At 45.8% G+C, this 15469-nt stretch overlaps 1 protein-coding gene across 4 annotated transcripts in view; it reads left to right on the forward strand.

Annotated features, from left to right (window-relative positions):
- The window catches only part of WWP2 (WW domain containing E3 ubiquitin protein ligase 2), a 214490-nt gene that overhangs the window by 56575 nt on the left and 142446 nt on the right, over nucleotides 1–15469 (forward strand). For all 4 annotated transcript variants that reach the window (XM_065537107.2, XM_065537108.2, XM_065537109.2 and 1 more), the window contains exons 2-4: nucleotides 1164–1248; nucleotides 12716–12863; nucleotides 13208–13329. In XM_065537107.2, the coding sequence (XP_065393179.1) occupies nucleotides 1164–1248; nucleotides 12716–12863; nucleotides 13208–13329 (355 nt within the window). The remainder of the gene's footprint in view (nucleotides 1–1163; nucleotides 1249–12715; nucleotides 12864–13207; nucleotides 13330–15469) is intronic.

Genomic DNA, 15469 nt, shown 5'->3' on the forward strand with positions numbered 1-15469 from the left:
TTTTCTTCTTCCTTTTTTGAGACAGAGTCTTGCTCTGTCGTCCAGGTTAGAGTGCAATGGCACGACCTCGGCTTACTGCAAGCTCCACCTCCCAGGTTCAAGCAATTCTTTGTCTCAGCCTCCCGAGTAGCTGGGATTACAGGCGCCTGCCACCATGCCTGGCTAATTTTTTTGTACTTTTAGTAGAGATGGGATTTCACCATTTTGGCCAGGCTGGTCTTGAACTCCTGACCTCGTAATCTACCCGCCTCTCAAAGTGCTGGGATTACAGGCATGAACTGCGCCCAATCTTTTTTTTTTTTTTTTGAAATGGAGTTTCGCTTTTGTTGCCCAGGCTGGAGTGCAATGGCCGATCTTGGCTCACTGCAACCTTCGCCTCCTGGGCTCAAGTGATTCTCCTGCCTCAGCCTCAGGAGTTGCTGGGATTACAGGCATGTGCCACCACGCCTGGCTAACTTTGTATTTTTTAGTAGAGACGGGGTTTCGCCATGTTGGTCAGGCTGGTCTCGAGCTCCTGACCTCAGGTGATCCGCCCATCTCGGCCTCCCAAAGTGCTAGAATTATAGGCGTGAGCCACCATGCCTGGTGGAGATGTCTTTTTTTTTTTTTTTTTTTTTTTTTTTTTTTTTTTGAGACGGAGTCTCGCTCTGTCGCCCAGGCTGGAGTGCAGTGGCCAGATCTCAGCTCACTGCAAGCTCCGCCTCCCGGGTTCCCGCCATTCTCCTGCCTCAGCCTCCCGAGTAGCTGGGACCACAGGCGCCGCCACCTCGCCCGGCTAATTTTTTGTGTTTTTTTTTTTAGTAGAGACGGGGTTTCGCCGTGTTAGCCAGGATGGTCTCGATCTCCTGACCTTGTGATCCGCCCGTCTCGGCCTCCCAAAGTGCTGGGATTACAGGCTTGAGCCACCGCGCCCGGCCGAGATGTCTTATTAGACTCTGCCTCCTCTAGACTTTGCTGTAACAGTCCTGTGTCCTTTCTAGTCTATCCTAAGACCGGTCCAGGTTCATTAAGTCATTATAAGACAAACTATACTCTGGTTGCAGTTGCTTGGACATTTCTATTTTTTTGCCTCTGTCTCTTTAAGCTTAAATATTGAAATTGAGTTCAACTCCTCTGTCTTCTTATCAGATGTTCTCTCAATTCTCTTTCTGTTTGTCTTACAGCTTCACGGTGATGATATGGCATCTGCCAGCTCTAGCCGGGCAGGAGTGGCCCTGCCTTTTGAGAAGTCTCAGCTCACTTTGAAAGGTGAGTGGCACTGTATAACGTCTTTATCTTGTCTACGGCCCGGGAAGAGGGGGAATCTAACCACGCCTTGGTCTGGGGAGCCAAATTTTGTGAGATAGCTTACGGGTGTTAATTATTCTCATGTCATTGTCGTCTTGTAGCTGTAATTCTTGAAGAAGAAAGAAAATAAAGGAGCAGGAAAATAAGGACCTTTTGGCTAAAATTATCTAAAATGGTGATTTCAGGCCAGGTGCAGTGGCTCATGCCTGTAATTCAGCAATTTGGGAGGCTGAGACAGGAGGATCCCTTCAGTCCAGAAGTTCAAGACCGGCCTGGGAAACATAGGGAAGACCTGTCTCTACAGAACATAAAATAATTAGCCAGGCATGGTGGTTCACGCTAGCTGGTCCCAGCTACTAAGGAGGCTGAAGTGGAAGGAGAATTGCTTGAGCCTGGGAGTTCAAGGCTGCAGTGAGCTGTGATCACACCACTGCACTCCAGCCTGGGTGACAGGGTGAGACCCTGTCCCAAAAACAAAATAAAATGAAAACAGTAAAATAAAATGGTGATCTCTTCATGCCCTGGCCCTCGTTGCTACCAACACTCACTCCCTAGGTGCCTCATCCAACCTCATGGCTTTAAATGCCACCAACAGAAGATCACTCCTCTGGGCTTTTCCTCTGAACTCCTGATTTATAACCAGTAGCCAGTTTGTTACCTTCGCTTGAATATTTACTAAACATCTAGAATTTAGCCTGTCTATAGCTGAGGTCCTGGTTTTTCTTCCTCATTGTCTGTATCAGCCTATCAGCATATCTGGTTGACTCGATCCTCAAAATGTGTCACTCAACATTCAGCCACTTCTCACCACCCCTAGGTCGCAGCCTGGTCCAGGCCACCATTGTCTCCACCCTGGGTTAAGGCAGTAGACTCCTGTCCTGTCTCTCTGCTTCTCCGCTTTGCCCTCCTTCAGTTTGTTGGTTACACAGCAGCCAGTGATCTTGTTAAAATGTAAACTGGGGCCAGGTGTGGTGCCTCATACCTGTAATATCAGCACTTTGGAAGGCCAAGGCAGGAGGATCACTTGAGCCCAGGAGTTTGAGACTAGCCTGAGCAACAGAGCGAGACCCCTGTCTCTACAAAAAATTGGAGGCTGAGGCAGGAAGATCACTTGAGCCCAGGAGTTCGACGTTGCAGTAGGCTGTGATTGTGCCACCGCACTCCAGCCCGGGCAACAGAGCAGAGCGAGAACATGTATCAAAAAAAAAAAAAAAAAAATGCAAGCTGGGTCTTGTCACTCCTCTGCTCAAACTGTTCAAGGGTGCTCCATTTCACAGTAGAAGCCGAAGGTCCCATGTGATGGGACCCTTCCCCACCCCGCATTTCTCATCACCTGTTCCTGGTCTACATTCTCTCTGCGCCAGCCTCCTTGCTTTTCAGTGAATACACTGGGCAGGTGTCTGCCTCCGGGCCTTTGCACTTGCCGTTCCCTCTGAGTGAAATGCTTTTCGCTGCCTTACTTCCTTAGGCCTGTTCTCAAAAGCCACCCTCTTCCTGATCCCCTGATCCAAAGCCACCTTCCTCATTGACTTCACATCTATTTCCCTCCCTTATTTATATTTTTCTTCTCAGCCCTTGTCCCTGTTTAATTAATTTATTTCATTTGTTGACTGTCTCCTTCAATAGAATGTATCCACAATAAGATTTTTGTCTGCTTTGGTCATTGTTAACTACCCTAGCCGCTAGAACAGTGCCTGACACATAGTGGGCCCTCAGTCAATAGGGCCTGAACGAAAGAATGTTGCTTCGGGTTCTATAGCTCTGCAGCCATCACAGATGGGAGAGTGACTCTCAGTATCTGAGCTCAGGGCCCTCAGCCTAGTCCTCCAGAGGCAAAATTGTGTCTCTTGGGAATATTTTTCTTGAGTATTTTTGAAATGTAAATGTTATTTATATAATATACTCATGTAGTTTAAAAATCTTAATTTTTAATGTTATTTTATTTTGAGACAGTCTTGCTCTGTCGCCCAGGCTGGAGTGCAGTGGTGCTATCTCGGCTCACTGCAACTTCTTCCTCCCAGGTTAAAGCGATTCTCCTGTCTCAGCCTCCCAAGTAGCTGGGATTACAGGTGTGTGCCACCATGCCCGGCTAACTTTTTGTTTGTTTGTTTGTTTTGAGATGGAGTCTCGCTCTGTTGCCCAGGCTGGAATGCCGTGGCATGATCTCGGCTCACTGCAACCTCTGCCTCCCGGGTTCAAGCAATTCTTCTGCCTCAGCCTCCTGAGTAGCTGGGACTACAGGCGTGCGCCACCACGCCTGGCTACTTGTTGTATTTTTACTAGAGACGGGGTTTCACCATATTGGGCAGGCCAGCTTCAAACTCATAACCTCGTGATCTCCCCGCCTCAGCCTCCCAAAGTGCTGGGATTACAGGTGTGAGCCACCGTGCCAGGCCTCCTGTAGTTCAAAATTCTTTCCTCCAGTCCTTCAGTGCTCCTGCTTGGAAGAAACCAATAGTATGTTTCTTGTGTGTCTTTTCCAAGATACACAAAAAGGGATGCATTTTTTAAATTTTGAGAGCCAGATTGCCTTCCTTGGAAGGAATACTCTTCTAGCAATGTGCGAGAGTGCCTGTTTCCCCACATCTTTACCAGCACAATGTTGTCAGACTTTTAACTTTTGCCTGTTGCATTGGTGCAAGCTTGTGTTCTCAGTATAGTTTTGTTTTTTTTTTTTGAGACAGAGTCTCGCTCTGTCACCCAGGCTGGAGTGCAGTGGCATGATCTCGGCTCACTGCAAGCTCCGCCTCCCGGGTTCACGCCATTCTCCCGCCTCAGCCTCTAGAGTAGCTGGGACTACAGGCGCCTGCCACCACGCCCGGCTAATTTTTTTGTATTTTTAGTAGAGACGGGGTTTCGCCGTGTTAGCCAGGATGGTCTCGATCTCCTGACCTCGTGATCCACCCCCCTCGGCCTCCCAAAGTGCTGGGATTACAGGCTTGAGCCACCGCGCCCAGCCCCAAAACTTTACTTACAGCCTACTGTTGACAGAAAGCCTTGCCAATAACAGAAACAGTTGATTGGCTGGGTGCGGAGGCTCATACCTGTAATCCCAGCACTTTGGGAGGCTGAGGCAGACAAATTTCCTTAGGTCAGGAGTTCAAGACCAGTGTGGCGAACATGGTAAAACCCTGTCTCTACTAAAAATACACAAAAAAATTAGTCAGGCGTGATGGGGGGCACATGTAATCCTAGCTACTTGGGAGGCTGAGGCTAGGAGAATTGCCTCAACATGGGAGGCCGAGATTGCAGTGAGCCGAGATCACACCATTGCACTCCAGCCTGGGCAACAAGAATGAAACTCTGTCTCAAATGAAACAACAACAACAACAAAAACAACAACAACAAAAGTGGAAACAGTTGATTAATGCGTGTTTTGTATGTTACATGTATTATATACTGTATTTCTAGAATAAAATAAGCTAGTGAAAAGAAAATCATAAGGAGGAGAAAAAGCATTTACTATTTATTCAGTGGAAGTGGGTCATCATAAAGGTCTTCACCCTCATCATTTTCATGTTGAGTAGCTGAGGAGGAGGAGGAAGAGGAAGGATTGGTTCTGCCGTCTCTGGGGTGGCAAAGGCAGGAGAAAAATCCATGTAAAAGTGGGCCCTCATAGTTCAAACCTCTCTTGTTCAAGGCTCAACTGTATGATGTTTAGCATCTTTTTTGTTTGTTTGTTTTTGAGACAGTCTCACTCTGTCACCCAGGCTGGGTTGCAGTGGTGTGATCTTGGCTCACTGCAACTTCCGCCTCCTGGGTTCAAGCGATTCTGGTGTCTCAGCCTCCCAAGGAGCTGGGCTTACAGGCATGTGCCACCACACCTGGCTAATTTTTGTATTTTTAGTAGAGATGGAGTTTTGCTATGTTGGCCAGGCTGGTCTTGAACTTCTGATCTCAAATGATCCGCCTGCCTCAGCCTCCCAAAGTGCTGGGATTACAGGTGTGAACCACTGTACCCGGCAAAAGTGTTTAGCATCTTATATATTTAAGGGCAGTTGTATTTCCTTTTCTGTGGATTGCCTGTTCATGTTCTTTGCCTGTTTCTTATTACATTATTGATTTTTTTTGTAGTCTTGAAATATTTTAATCATGTTTCTTGGAGTCTTTTGCCTGCTTCTGCCCTTTTGAGTAGGGAGATGAGTTAGAGTGAACGGATATGGTTTTAAACTGGGGACTACAGACTTTATTACCTTAGCTAATAATTAGCAAGTCTAGCTCAAAGCAGAAGTCGGCCCATTGGACCTGGTAACATCCTGAGGTCTCTGTTTTGAGGCCATGTTATTCAGCCATGCACACTCATTTCTCTTCTTTTCTTTTCGTTTTTTTTTTTTTTTTTTTTGAGACGGAGTTTCACTCTTATTGTCCAGGCTGGAGTGCAGTGGTGTGATCTTGGCTCACTGCAACCTCCGCCTCCCAGGTTCAAGTGATTCTCCTGCCTCAGCCTCCAGAGAAGCTGGGATTATAGGCTCCCGCCACCACACCTGGCTAATTTTTGTATTTTTAGTAGAGATGGGGTTTCACCATTTTGGTCAAGCTGGTCGCAAACTGTTGACCTCGGGTGATCCACATGAAGAAAGCTGATAGTGTAACCTGTGGGGTGTGACTGCGCGGTTTCCACCTCCCTTGTGCCTGCCCACAGTGTGATCCTGGTGTTTTAAGGTATATTTTTAAATGCATCGAGGCGCTTAAATGTAGGCCAGCTATTTTATTTGATATTTTACTAGAGAAACACTGAAAAATTGATCTCTGAAAAGCATAGTATAATAAAACAAAAAACGAGCTGTTTGGAACTTACTGAGAGCAGATGCCAGACTCTATTGTGGTCCCTTCTTAAGAGCTTTTTCAGTGTATAATTTTGTCATTATGTGATTTTTGCCTGATTTGTTGACTTTAAAAGCTAAATCCCACATAAAGTCGTGACTCCGTGTGTAAAGATATATTTCATGAAAGAGACTTTCTTTTTTTTTTTTTTTTTTTTTTTTTAGAGACGGAGTCTCGCTCTGTCGCCCAAGCTGGAGTGCAGTGGCGCGATCCTGGCTCACTGCAAGCTCCGCCTCCTGGGTTCACGCCATTCTCCTGCCCCAGCCTCCCGAGTAGCTGGGACTACAGGCGCCCGCCACTGCGCCCGGCTCATTTTTTTGTATTTTTAGTAGAGACGGGGTTTCACCGTGGTCTCGATCTCCTGACCTTGTGATCCGCCCGCCTCGGCCTCCCAAAGTGCTGGGATTACAGGCGTGAGCCACCGTGCCCGGCCATGAAAGAGACTTTCTAGATAAACTTGCTCATGTCTTTGTTTTGGCCTGTCTTTTAAGAACAAGAAACATTCAAAATATCACCCTGCCTGTTAACTGTAGGTTACAAATGTGTCAGAGGAGAGACCTGGCCAACTCCACATTAAGCAGGGGTTCAAACTTAGTATCCCCAGTCGCAGGACAACGTAATGTATGTGATAATAGGTACATGACATAACTTATGTTGTAGTATTCTTTCTTTTGAGTCAGAGTCTCACTCTGTCACCTAAGCTAGAGTGCAGTGGCACAATTACAGCTCACTGCAGCCTCGACCTCCTGGGCTCTGGGAATCCTCCTATGTCCCGAGTAAATGGAACTACAGGTGTGAGCCACTACACCTGGCTAATATTTTATTTTTTGTAGATTTGGGGTCTTGCTGTGGTGCCTAGGCTTGTCTCAAACTCCTGGGCTCAGGTGGCCCTTCTGCCTCAGCCTCCCAAAGTGCCGCGATTATAGGGTGAGCCACTGTGCCTGGCCTTTAAACTGAGTCTAATCATGAGGAAACAATTGTAATCACCCAGTAGATTCTTCTTGTCCACTCCACAGACAAAATAAATTCACTGCTGGGCGCGGTGACCCATGCCTGTAATCCGAGCACTTTGGGAGGCCGAGGCGGGTAGATCACGAGGTCAGGAGTTCAAGACCAGCCTGGCCAAGATGGTGACACCCCGTCTCTACTAAGCCAGGTGTGGTGGCAGGCGCCTGTAATCCCAGCTAATTGGAAGGCTGAGGCAGAGAATTGCTTGCACCTGGGAGGCGGAGGGTGCAGTGAGTGGCGATGGCACCACTGCACTCCAGCCTGGGTGACAGAGTGAAGCTCTATCTTAAAAATAAAATAAATAAATTCGCTGAGACTGTAGCATTGCATTAGAGAAAGAGTTTAATTGACACAAAATAGGCTATACGGGGGACAGAGTTATCACTCAGATCAGTCTCCCAGGAGGCTCAGAGGTTAGGGTTTTTATAGACAATTTGCCAGGCAGGGGACTAGGGAAAGGGTGCTGCTCATTGGTTGGGGATGAGATTATGGAAGTGTGGAAAACGGTCCTCCTGTGCTGAGTCCACTTGTGGGTGGGGCCACAGAATAATTTGTGTCATGAGTCAAGTCACAGGCCCAGGCAAGGTTAGTAGATTGCCAGAAAGTCAGAAAAAATCTCAAAAGACCAACCTTAGGTTCTGCAATAGCGATGTTGTCTATGGGAGCAATTGGGGAAGTCACAAATCTTGTGACCTCTGGCTACATGACTCCTGAGCAGTAAGGGATTATAAAAACTACCTACCTCTTATTAGAATTCAAGCCCCTCCCATAATCCTAACCTTGTGGCTATTGATTAGTTTTACAAAGGTGGTTTAGTTTTGGGAAGAGCTGTTATTATCCTTGCTTTTTTTGTTTTTGTTTTTTGAGACAGGGTCTTGCTCTGTCACCCAGGCTGGAGTGCATTGGCGCAATCTCAGCTTACTGCACCTTCTGCCTCCTGGGTTCAAGCGATTCTCGTATTTCAGCCTCCCGAGTAGCTGGGATTACAGGTGTGCACCACCACGCCCAGCTAAGTTTTGTGTTTGTAGTAGAGATGGGGTTTCACCAAGTTGGCCGGGCTGGTTTCGAACTCTTGGTCTCAAGTGATCTGCCTGCCTTGGCCTCCCAAAGTGCTGGGATTATAGGCGTAAGCCACCATGCCCAGCTATCCTTGCTTTAAGATTAATCTGTAGGCTGGGTGTGGTGGCTCATGCCTGTAATCCCAGTACTTTGGGAGGCTGAGGTGGGTGGATGGTTTTGAGCTCAAGCTTAAAGTTTGAGACCAGTCTGGGCAACATGTAAACCCTGTCTCTACAAAAAATACAAATATGAGCCAGGCATAGTGGCTCACACCTGTAGTCCTAGCTACTTGAGAGGCTGAGGTGGGAAGATCGCTTGAGTCCCAGAGGTGGAGGCTTCAGTGAGATGAGATTGCACCACTGCACTCCAGCCTGGGCGGCAGAGGGAGATCCTGTCTCAAAAAAAAAAAAAAAAAAGAAAAAGAAAAAGAAACTATAAACTAAATTTCTCCCAAAATTAGCTTGGCCCTTGCCCAGGAATGACCAAGGACAGCTTAGACATCAGAAGTAAGATGGATTCAACTATGTCTGATTTCTCTCTCATAATTTTGCAGAGGCAGTTTCACAATCAGAAAAATGTAGAATTTGGTGCATTCTTTAAAACAGCTGGTGGAAGTCTTTAAAAATCATTGTTGCCTTGGCAAAGCTGCTGGGATTATAAAAGAAAAAAACCAAAAAGTTAAACAAACAAAAATCATTGCCATGGAAAAGAAGGGAGGATGTTCTAGATTTTAAAAGATTAAGGAGATAGTAGCCACAGGCAATTTGTATATATTGATTAGATGCTGAATTGGGGGAAAAATAGCTTTAAAAATATGTCTGGGGACTGGGCAGTGGCTCATGTTTGTAATCCCAGCACTTTGGGAAGCTCTGGCGGGTGGATCACTTGAGTCCAGGCAGACTCCTTGAGCCAGGAGTTCAAGATCAGCCTGGCCAATGGGGTGAAACTCCGTCTCTACAAAAAAAATTAAAAAGTTAGCCAGGTGTGGTGGTGTGCACTGGTAGTCCCAGCTACTCAGGAAGCTGAGGTGGGAGGATTGCTTCAGCTGGGGAGGTCGAGGCTGCAGTGAGCTGTGATCGTGCCACTGCACTCCAGCCGGTCTACAACTTACTTTTAAATGGTTTTACCAAGGAAAAATAGTGTGGACACACACACACAAAGACATAGATGGCATTTATCTATAACCTGTGGTGTCCAATAGAATAGTCACTGAAGCCACATAGAACTATTTACACTTAAATTACAATTATAGAGCAATTAAAAATCATGTCCTTATTTGCACTAGCCATATTTCAAGTGTCAGTAGCCACATGTGTCTCATGCAATGTTTTGGGCAGCACTGAAAATGGAACATGTTCGTCATCATGGAAGTTCTCTTGGGTAGTGATGCTATAGACACATAGAACAGAAAGCAAATGTGGCAAAATGATAACAATTGCTGAAGAGTAGAAGAGTATACAGTATCTATTATTCTATTTCAATTTTTCTATAGATTGGAAACTTCAAAATCTAGTCAGGCGTGATGGGGGGCACATGTAAGAGTTTTTTTTTTTTTTTTTTTTGAGAGAGTCTTGCTCCATCACCCAGGCTGGAGTGCGGTCTCAGCTCACTGTAACCTCCGCCTCCTGGGTTCAAACAATTCTCATGCCTCAGCCTCCTGAGTAGCTGGGACTACTGTTGTGCCCCACTATGCCCAGCTAATTTTTGTATTTTTGGTGGAGACAGGGTTTTGCCATGTTGCTCGGGCTAGTCTCAAACTCCTCGCCTCAAGTGATCCACCTGCCTCGGCCGTCCAAAGAGCTGGGATTACAGGCGTGAGCCACAACGCCCTGCTTCAAAATAAGAGTACTAAATACCACATATGATCCTAGATTAGGGCCTCGACCAGAACAAATTTTTTTTTGCTATGTTGGGCATTGATAGGACAATTGGCAAAATGTGAATAAAGTCTGTAAATTAAATCTTAGTATTATAAAAAGTTAAATGTCCTGATTTTGATAATTGTGCTATTGGTTATGTTAGAAAATGTGTTTGTTGGGAAATACACCCAGAAGTATTTAGGAGTAAAGGGGCACAACGTCTGTAGCTTACTCTCAGAGTTTCAGGAAAAAATGTGTATGTGTATGAGCACGGATACTCCTCAACTTACAGTGGGGTGACGTCCTGAAAAATCCATCATAAGTTGAACATATCGCAAGTTGAAAATGCATCTGATGCTCCTAACCTGCCTAGCATCATAGCTTAGCCTAACCTACCTTAAATGTGCTCAGGACAGCTAGGCAAGATCATCTGGTGAAGGGAGTACACGGCAGAATATCAGTTGTTTGCCCCTGTGATCACGTGGCTGACTGGTGTTGCGGGTCACTGCCGCTGCCCAGTAGTACCGCATATGACTATTCTGCCAAAAGACCAAAATTCAAAATTTAAAGTACAGTTTTTACTGAATGCATATCGCTTTCGCACCATCGTAAAGTCAAACGTCCTAAGTCGTGCACCATTTGTAGTCCCTGTTTTTTTTAAAGGCATGTAGATCCATGCTCTTACCACCAGGTGGCCTCAGTTAACCTTGGTCCCTGTGTAAATCACTGCACCTCATTTTTCTACCCTGGGCCATCCCTCAGTACCACAAACCTTTGTTCCTAGTACTGTTCCTTTGTCGCTTCTGAATCTTAGCCACAGCTGATTTTTTTATCTGTTGCCTTCTTCCCTTCCGTTCCTTTGGGGCCTGGGGAAGACGTTTACTGCTATAAAAAATCTGAAGGCGAATTTGGCCTTTGCTAAGTTGTAGACACCATTGTAGGACTGTCACCTTTCAGAAGAGTCTGGGAGGGATAGATTTGCTTGTACTCAAACAGGGAAGCTCAGGCTAGGATAGACTTGCCATTAGGGGCAAGGGAGCATCAGTTGTATCTCTGATTTGGCGCAGGATGGGAGATGTCTAGATGTGTTGTACCGTAGCGACCTGGCGCTTCCATCAGGGGTAATATACACTAGGATGTCTGTCTACTTCCTCGGCATGAGGCTTGCGTGGCTTTGTGCTCCGTGAGTCTTTGGCTTCCTGGTCTCAAATGAACATCAAAATTGTCGCTACATGAAGGCTATGAGCGGAAGAAGAAATGTAGATGGCTAATGACACATGGCAAAAATATTCAACCTCACTGGTAATCGAAGAACAGCAATAGAACAAATAAGTAAAATTCAATAATGATATGCAGCATGGTGTGGAATCAGGCCGGCTGGGTGCCCAGTGTGGCTTGTAGCTCCCTGGCTATGTAGCCTGGGGCAGTGACCTCACCTCTCAAGTCTGTTTTCTCCTGGGTAAAATGGGGCGATGGTATATTCCCTGCCTCATGGGTTTGTTGTGAGGATTCAGTTAGATAATGTGTGCACATGGTAGAGGGTCTTTAATGAGTACTCATAAAATCTTAAATATTATCTTTATTTCAATTAAAATTTATAAATTGGCCAGGTGTGGTGGCTCACACCTGTAATCCCAGCACTTTGGGAAGCTGAGGTAGGCAGATCATCTGAGGTCAGGAGTTCGAGACCAGCCTGGCCAACATGGTGAAACTCCTTCCCTACTAAAAATACAAAAAGTTAGCTAGGCATGGTGGCGGGCACTTGTAATCCCAGCTACTCAGGAGGCTGAGGCAGGAGAATTACTTGAACCTGGGAGGCAGAGGTTGCCGTGAGATGAGATCGTGGCATTACACTCCAGCCCGGGCAACAAGAGCGAAACTCTATCTCAGAAAAAAAAAAAGAAAAATTATAAATTTTGTTATGTTCCCAGGCTGGTCTTGAACTCTTGAGCTGAAGCAGTCCTCCCACCTTGGCCTCTCAAAGTGCTGGGGTGCTAGGCATAAGCCATCATGCCCGGCCTTAGCTGTAATCTTTACACTGTGCGTTTTTAACTCATGTGATTTGCAAAAAGTGAACGAGCATATCCCTTAGCCCTCTGTGATGTCTGGTGAAATGAATATACTCCTGTAGCACTGATGGGAGGCTCAATGGGTTTTACCTTTCTTGGAAAGGAATGGGCAGTTTTAAGAACTTTAAAAAGTGTTCATATCCTTTGGAGGAATATTCAAGAAAGGCATGCAGATGTGTGTGTTCATGATAATTTCCCCAGAGCGAACAATTGCAAGCATTCTATTCGACAATGAAAGAATAGTTAACATATACCTATTATGAGCTTATATTGCAGTCATTTAAGAGTGACTTATGGGGGCGAAGAATTTTTAAAGAATTGAAGCAGTAAGAGATGAAAATCTGGAAGGCAGTTTATGGTGAATTGGTAATGATGGTCACCGGCAATTATCCCAGTGGTTTCAGATTAGGGATGATTTTTTTTTTTCTTACACTTCATATTTTTTTGGTGTGTGTATTCACGTTTCTTTAAAAAGTTTTTAGAATCAAGACAAAAATTAAAGTATTGATTTATTTTTTAAAGAAATAACGAAAAAGAGTCAGAACATCTGCCACAGGGGGGCATCTGGGAGCCCTGGGACTCATCTTTGACTTTTTCTTTCTTTCCCAGTGGTGTCCGCAAAGCCCAAGGTGCATAATCGTCAACCTCGAATTAACTCCTATGTGGAGGTGGCGGTGGATGGACTCGCCAGCGAGACCAAGAAGACTGCAAAGCGCATTGGGAGCTCTGAGCTTCTCTGGAATGAGATCATCATTTTGTAAGAGAAAGCCCCTTCTTCTTGAATGCAACAAGATGGGGAAAGAGAGAGGGTGCTCTGAGGGGGTTGTAGGAGGTACAGATTCCCGGTGGCACCTCCGACTTTTTCTGCCTATGGTACCCAACGTGCCTCTCTTTAGGCGTTCCTGCACCATTGAGCTCATAGAGCGTTCATTATTAGCTAGAGGGTTACAGGGTCAGCTTTTGTGGGGGAAAGGAAATATGTGGGTGTCTGCCTGTTTTGGTTCCCCCTCCCCAAGATGTCAGCAGTTTAGTTTAAATGTTTTCTTCTAAGTTATAGGAATGATCTGCTTGGATGTAATGAATCCGGTATTTGTTTTCCAGGAATGTCACGGCCCAGAGTCATTTAGATTTAAAGGTCTGGAGCTGCCATACCTTGAGAAATGAACTGCTAGGCACCGCGTCTGTCAACCTCTCCAACGTCTTGAAGAACAATGGGGGCAAAAGTACGTATGATGAAGGGGGTGCCGACGTGATTCATTGATGGGGATGGGAGGACCTGGCACATCAACCTGGTGTTGCAGTTTCCCCCAGGACTGGGGCTGCGGTACCTCTGTTCTCCTTGGATGCTGAATTTGGAGTTTTAGGAAGGCTGAGGGCTCCTCTCTGCCTCCAGTGCAGAGTTTAGCCCTCTCTGTCCAGGGCCTGTAGCAATGGGATGCAGTGGTGTGTTGCCCTTGACCCTTCCTTAGGGACTGGAAACTTTCTGTCTGCCTTTGCTGCTCTTCCCGTTGCAGGAGATGTGTGATATGTTGAATGAAACTGTCAAATGCCTCTAGCCTAAATCATTGCTTTTCTAGCCTCAGCCCTAAAACAGAACAAAGGAGCTGTGTATATACGTATATGTGTGTGTGTGCGTGCCTGTGTGCGTGTGTGCACGTGTGTGTCTGGGATAGTTTTACAAATAGTGCCCTGTGCTTACTTGGCATTCAGTAAACATTTACTGGATGTTAGAACGTGATGGACGCGCCATCTGAATTAGCCAACGTGCCTCTACGTCACAGACATATAAATCCTCATCTATTTATTGCTGTTTGTGGTCAGTGGCATGGCCCATGGCTGTGGTATTGGACCCTCCTTCATAAGGCCTCTATTCAGAGTGGTACCATATGTGGCGAATGAATGGCATGTTAAGAAAGGCTCCTTTTTCTCTTGATGTCTAGAAAGTATTTTCTGAAAGTGGATGTAGCTTAAGAGAGAAGTGGGGGCAGGGAGCATTGCGTCCTAGCGAGCGTGTTGCATTCATTTAAGAGTCTTTCTTTTCTCTCCAAGCCTTTCCTTTTAAGCAATGGGCCACTTGAAAGGTCTTTGAGCCTCCTCTGGTCTTTTCTTTTCTGCTGGGCACATGGAGATGTGCTGAACCGATTCTGGCCCGAGGAACTGTTTAAAACCAGAGATGTGCCTCCACTTTAATCCTGCAGAGAACTCCCTGATTGCTTTGTCTTCTGAGTTGGTGTTTATTTTCCCAAACCCTAGCCAGCCTTTTGTAATTTGATCATCAGGGAGAATTCTATTTATTTCAGTATTTGGAAATCTACTTGTGGATAGCCTCACATTAGGATGCAACAACCAGCATGAGGGTCCTTTTTTCTTCTTCATTTGCCCAGCCAATATGCTTTTCCTTTCAGTTAGCAAAAGTCCTCGGAGAAATTGTGAGCTACAGAAAAGCACATGGATACACAAAGAAAACAAAATTTGCCCATAATCACAGTACCTAGTAATAGTTACGGTACTGTTTTTTCTTTTCTTTCTTTTCTTTTTTTTTTTTTTTTTTGAGATGGAGTCTTACTTTGTTGCCCAGGCTGGAGTGTAGTGGCACAATCTTGGCTTATTGCAACCTCCACCTCCCAGGTTCAAGCAATCCTACTACCTCAGCCTCCCAAGTAGCTGGGATTACAGCTGTGTGCCACCATTCCCAGCTAATTTTTGTATTTTTAGTAGACATGAGGGTTCACCATGTTGGCCAGGCTGGTCTTGAACTCCTGACCTCAGGTGATCCGCCTGCCTCGTCCTCCCAAAGTGTTGGGATTACAGGCGTGAGCCACTGTGCCCAGCCTGATAGTTATTCTTAATATTTTTTTAAAAGCAATTTTATGGCCGGGTGTGGTGGCTCATGCCTGTAATCCCAGTACTTTGGGAGGCTGAGGTGGGTGGATCACCTGAGGTCAGGAGTTTGTGACCAGCCTAGCCAACATGGCAAAACCCTGTTTCTACTTAAAAAAAATACAAAAATTACCCGGGGATGGTGGTGGGCTCTGTAATCCTGGCTACTCAGGATGCTGGGACAGGAGAATCGCTTGAACCTGGGGGGTGGAGGTTCCAGTGAGCCGAGATTGCACCATTGCACTCCACCCTGGGTGACAGAGCAAGTCTCAAAAAAAAAAAAAAAAAAAAAAAGAGGGATTTTACTTTAATTAATTAATTTTTATTTTTATATTTTATTTATTTATTTTTTGAGACAGGTTTCTCACTTTGTCACTCAGGCTGGAGTGCAGTGGTGCGATCTCGGCTCACTGCAGCCTCTGCTCCTGGGCTCAAGTGATCCACCCACCTCAGCCCTCGCCCCCTAGTAGCTGGGACTGCGGG

Source organism: Macaca fascicularis, chromosome 20, assembly GCF_037993035.2.
Source record: "Macaca fascicularis isolate 582-1 chromosome 20, T2T-MFA8v1.1".
NCBI classification, from domain to species: Eukaryota; Metazoa; Chordata; class Mammalia; order Primates; family Cercopithecidae; genus Macaca; species Macaca fascicularis.